This window comes from Siniperca chuatsi, linkage group LG6 (genome assembly GCF_020085105.1).
Source record: "Siniperca chuatsi isolate FFG_IHB_CAS linkage group LG6, ASM2008510v1, whole genome shotgun sequence".
NCBI lineage: Eukaryota > Metazoa > Chordata > Actinopteri > Centrarchiformes > Sinipercidae > Siniperca > Siniperca chuatsi.
In genome coordinates, this window is record NC_058047.1 from 395001 (window position 1) to 400000 (window position 5000).

General features: G+C 48.5%; 1 protein-coding gene across 1 annotated transcript in view; it reads left to right on the forward strand.

Moving 5' to 3' along the window:
• Nucleotides 1-5000, forward strand: part of cdc14ab (cell division cycle 14Ab) — a 35604-nt gene that overhangs the window by 12214 nt on the left and 18390 nt on the right. Inside the window, 5 exon segments of the mRNA XM_044199682.1 lie at nucleotides 32-111; nucleotides 2701-2767; nucleotides 4260-4322; nucleotides 4679-4766; nucleotides 4937-5000. The exon segment at nucleotides 4937-5000 is cut by the window's right edge and continues 167 nt beyond it. Of these exon segments, the coding sequence (XP_044055617.1) occupies nucleotides 32-111; nucleotides 2701-2767; nucleotides 4260-4322; nucleotides 4679-4766; nucleotides 4937-5000 (362 nt within the window).

Here is a 5000-nt window from a genome sequence, read left to right on the forward strand (position 1 = left end):
GAATCACTATTTACCTGTGTGTCTGCCTCAGGTGATCTACCTGAAGAAAACTCCAGAAGAAGCCTATAGAGCTCTGATCTCTGGTTCCAACGCCTCCTACCTGCCCTTCAGGTGAGTCAGCACTCGGTCCTGTTAGAACAGAGGAAACTGATGCTGCAGGTCAGGATCTGTGCGGACCAGCAGAATCCAGATCGACTCGGACCTTCAGTCGGCTGTGGTTGTGATGCACACTGACAGTTTACTACGCCGATCCCCCCGGTTGTTTAACTAAATTAAACTTTTAAAATACTCCGAACTCCACGACGTGACGAGGCAGAAGTTCTAACAGCAGAGACGAAGAACGTGTGTGTGTCTCATCGTACTGAGACTTTAGCAAAAAGACGAAGGAGTCTGGCCGATCAATACTGTGTTGGTTCACATGTTAATGCCGTCTGTAGCTTCCTCGTTAGCCGTTAGCTGTTAGCCGTTAGCCGTTAGCTCTTTAAACTGACCTCATGAAGACTGTTTGTTCCTGTAACAGCTGAAGCTGCAAGTTTAGCTGAGCAGCAGCTGAGAACAGACGAAGTTAGTTTAAAGCTGTGTGTGTGTGTGTCTCTGTGTGTGTGGTTGTTTGTGTCTCTGTGTGTGTGGTTGTTTGTGTGTGTGTGTGGTTGTTTGTGTGTGTGTGTGGTTGTTTGTGTGTGTGTGTGGTTGTTTGTGTGTGTGTGTGTCTCTGTGTGTGTGGTTGTGTGTGTGGAGGATAAAGGGCTTGTTGTCTCTGGTTATATAACAGTGTGTGTGTGTTGGAGGAGGAGGAGTCTGATGATGAGTCTCTGCGAGCTGGTTGGATTAAACTCGAGGAGGCCACGCCCACTGAGTGACAGACAGCAGTGAGGCGTTCGCTGACCGTCTGAGAGGAGGAATAATATTTTTTCTTGTAGGATGTTTAAAGTTTAGTTGGATGGTAACGTTTCTGTTTGTTTTGAGGTTTGAAGTTGAACAGGTGTTTCCAGGTGTTTCCAGGTGTTGGGGCGAACTACTGCAGATGTTTTAAAGTAGTACGAAGCCTTTAGTGTCTCAGAGGGAGCCGAGTGAAGACTGACAAACGTCCTCAAGTGATGTCACTTGAGTCGGCGTCAGCTGAAGGCGTGGAGTTGGAACTCGCTGCTCGTCTCTGCTGCAGGCTACGTTAGCCGCTACTAGCATAACACACCACAATCTCACAGCCAGCTGTCAGAGGGAGAGCTGCATTGTGGGTAATGTAGGCGGCAGGTTTAGACGAGGAAGAAGAACGTGTGCAGTAAGACTCTCTGGTTCTGCTGCAGCGATCTGGATGAGTCTGTGTATCAGGACGCAGCTGAAGAGTTCTTTCTTTTCTTTTTGTGACAAAGTGTGTAAGTCACAGCAGTCAGGTACAGGTGTGTTCAAGTGTGATCAGCTGAGGAGGCGACACGAGTAAGAGCTGTGCTGTCAGCTGCAGGTGTGTGTGTGTGTGTCTCTGTGTGTGTGTGTGTCTCTGTGTGTGTGTGTGTGTCTGTGTGTGTGTGTGTCTCTGTGTGTGTGTGTGTCTCTGTGTGTGTGTGTGTCTCTGTGTGTGTGTGTGTGTCTGTGTGTGTGTGTGTGTCTCTGTGTGTGTGTGTGTCTCTGTGTGTGTGTGTGTGTGTCTGTGTGTGTGTGTGTGTGTGTGTGTGTGTGTGTGTGTGTGTGTGTGTGTGTCTCTGTGTGTGTGTGTGTGTCTGTGTGTGTGTGTGTGTGTGTGTGTGTGTGTGTGTGTGTGTGTGTGTGTGTGTGTGTGTGTGTGTGTGTCTGTGTGTGTGTGTGTGTGTGTGTGTGTGTGTGTGTGTGTGTGTGTGTGTGTGTGTCTGTGTGTGTGTGTGTGTGTGTGTGTGTGTGTGTGTGTGTGTGTGTGTGTGTGTGTGTGTGTGTGTGTGTGTGTGTGTGTGTGTGTGTGTGTGTCTGTGTGTGTGTGTGTGTGTGTCTGTGTGTGTGTGTGTGTGTGTGTGTCTGTGTGTGTGTGTGTGTGTGTGTGTGTGTTTCTCTGTGTGTGTGTGTGTGTTTCTGTGTGTGTGTGTGTGTGTGTCTGTGTGTGTGTGTGTCTCTGTGTGTGTGTGTGTGTGTGTGTGTCTCTGTGTGTGTGTGTGTGTGTGTGTGTTTTCTGTCTGTGTGTGTGTGTGTGTGTGTTTCTCTGTCTGTGTGTGTGTGTCTCTGTGTGTGTGTGTGTCTCTGTGCGTGTGTGTGTGTGTGTGTGTGTGTGTTTCTCTGTCTGTGTGTGTTTCTCTGTCTGTGTGTGTGTGTCTGTGTGTGTGTGTGTGTGTGTGTGTTTCTCTGTCTGTGTGTGTGTGTCTCTGTGTGTGTGTGTGTGTGTGTGTGTGTGTGTGTCTCTGTGTCTGTGTGTGTTTCTCTGTCTGTGTGTGTTTCTCTGTGTGTGTGTGTGTGTCTCTCTGTGTGTGTGTGTGTTTCTCTGTGTGTGTGTGTTTCTCTGTCTGCGTGTGTGTGTCTGTGTGTGTGTGTCTCTGTGTGTGTGTGTGTGTGTGTGTGTGTGTGTCTCTGTGTGTGTGTGTCTCTGTGTGTGTGTGTGTGTGTGTGTGTGTGTCTCTGCAGCTGCTCAGTGTGACGTTACACACAGTTTGTTCAGCGTCATAAAGTCTGACCGGTTCAGCTGCGGATCAATACAGTTGATCAGGAGCTGTGTATTGATCTGCTGGTTTCTTGTGTCTGCAGGGACGCTTCCTTCGGGAACTGCACCTACAACCTGACGGTGCTGGACTGTCTGCAGGGCATCAGGAAGGTGGGTCTGAATCATTCCTGCTCTGATTGGCTGACATGACCTGTATGATGTCACACTCAGAGCTTAGTGGGAGGGGCTAAATAAACAGTGAACTGTGGGTCTTTGACTAATAATAATAATAAATAACAACAACAACAGAAGTTCAAGGATCGAGTGGAAACGTACAGGACTCTTGAGGTTTAGCAGCTTCAGTTAGAACTTTTAATTTAAGCTTTTCTATTTTCACAATATTTGTCTTTTCAATATCAATTAATCTGCCGGTTATTTTCTTAATTAATCCTTTAATCGTTTAGAGACACGCAGGTCAGGGTTCAACAGTAAGGGTTGCCCGATCGCCCCGGGCAAGTAAGATGCCACGTCGGGCAAGTAAGTCCAGCAACTAAAAGTAAAAAGGAAATAAACGTATTTTTCCGGAGCTGATGGTGGAAGTAGCTTCCTCTGTTGTGAGTAGCACAAACCGATCGGGCGCTCGCGAGTGTGGACGGGTACTGAAACCCGGACCTGAACGGGCCCCGGGGCCAAACCATCAGAGGCCGCAGTGTTATTACTGTCGCACTGCGTCCTTTATAAGATTAAACATGAAAATTACCTGTAGGGTTTGTTGTTATTTGTAATAAATTAACTGTTTGTATTGGGGCCGGTAAAGATTGACTTGACGGTCGGGCCAGTGGGTCAGAAATCTACTTGCCCGACCGGACCTTGACGTTGAACCCTACTGGTGAAACTGGCTTCCATTTTTGCTTAAAAAAAGACTAAAACAACTAATCGATTCTGAAAACAGCTGCAGACTAACTTAATCAATAAATCGACTGATGGCCGCAGTTTCCTTCTGTCCTCCATGTTGTTAAATCTGCACGCAGAAGAAGAATTAACACGATTCACACTCGAGGTTACACAACAGAGTGTGTGTGTGTCTGTGTGTCTGTGTGTGTGTGTGTGTGTGTGTGTGTGTGTGTGTGTGTGTGTGTGTGTGTGTGTGAGGCAGGACAAGGAGCTGCTGTCCTGTAGGAGACTGAAGGCAGCCAATCAGAGAGCAGCTCTGTGTCTGTGTGTGCGTGTGTGTGAGGTCAGTGCTGAACACTGTGTGTTGAATGCAGCAGCAACAAGTGAGACAACAAGACAGGTGAGCAGACAGACAGGCAGGTGAGCACCTGGTGTAGCGCCCCCCTCAGGCTGATCCCACTGTGAACGTGCGCTGTGGCCCAAACTGAAGACCGTACACTTGCCGAGGTTAGCAGCTGCGCTAACTCACTGTGTTTCTGCTGTCAGTTCAGATGTGGTACTCACCTGTCTACCTGCCGGTGTGTGAACACACCTGTGCGGGTACAGGGACCGATGAGGTGTTTCAGACAGAACAGATACACTTCTGTTCTAACGAATGAGTGTTTTCCTCACACTGAACACACCTGAAGTGTATGTACCCCCTTCATGCTCATTACTGCAGTGTGTGTGTGTGTGTGTGTGTGTGCGTGTGTGTGTGTGTGTGTTTCAGGCTCTGCAGCACGGCTTCTTTGACTTTGAGACCTTCGACGTGGACGAGTACGAGCACTACGAGGTAAAAACCAGTCTGTCCTCCTCCTGAACGCCGCAGAGCTGCAGTCATAAATAATTTAGTTAGAAGAAGAAAAACCCTTTGACTCGTCAACAGGTGACCTGAGCCTTTCAGGAGGTTTGATCAGGCGACAACAGAACAAGCAGGAAACGATTTACAGCAACATCAGAGAAGATAAAGAAATAAAATACTAGATCATTCGTTCTAAATCAAACGAAAGACAGAGCGTGTGTTTGTTGAGCAGCAGGAAGTGTTCCCCGCTGTCTGCCATGTTGTGCATGATGTTCAGAGAAGAAGGAAGCAGGCTGTAAACCCCACAGTCTGTTTTGGGAATTGAACCTGTGTTTGTTTGTTTGCAGCGGGTGGAGAACGGAGATCTGAACTGGATCGTGCCGGGGAAGTTTCTGGCCTTCAGCGGACCTCATCCTAAAACTAAAGTAGAGAGCGGTGAGTGAACAGAGAGACGGGTTCAGTGTGCGGTCCGTCGGCCGCACCTGACGGAGGACTGCCTTCAGACCGGGTGGAGAGAGTCAGAGTTGTTTGTGAGGGGGCGTGTTCAAGCTAAAGTGTGTTGTTAGGTTGCTGTTTAACACCTGTGGTTGCTCCGCCCCCTGCAGGTTACCCCCTCCACGCCCCCGAGGCGTACTTCCCGTACTTCAGGAAACACAACGTGACCACCGT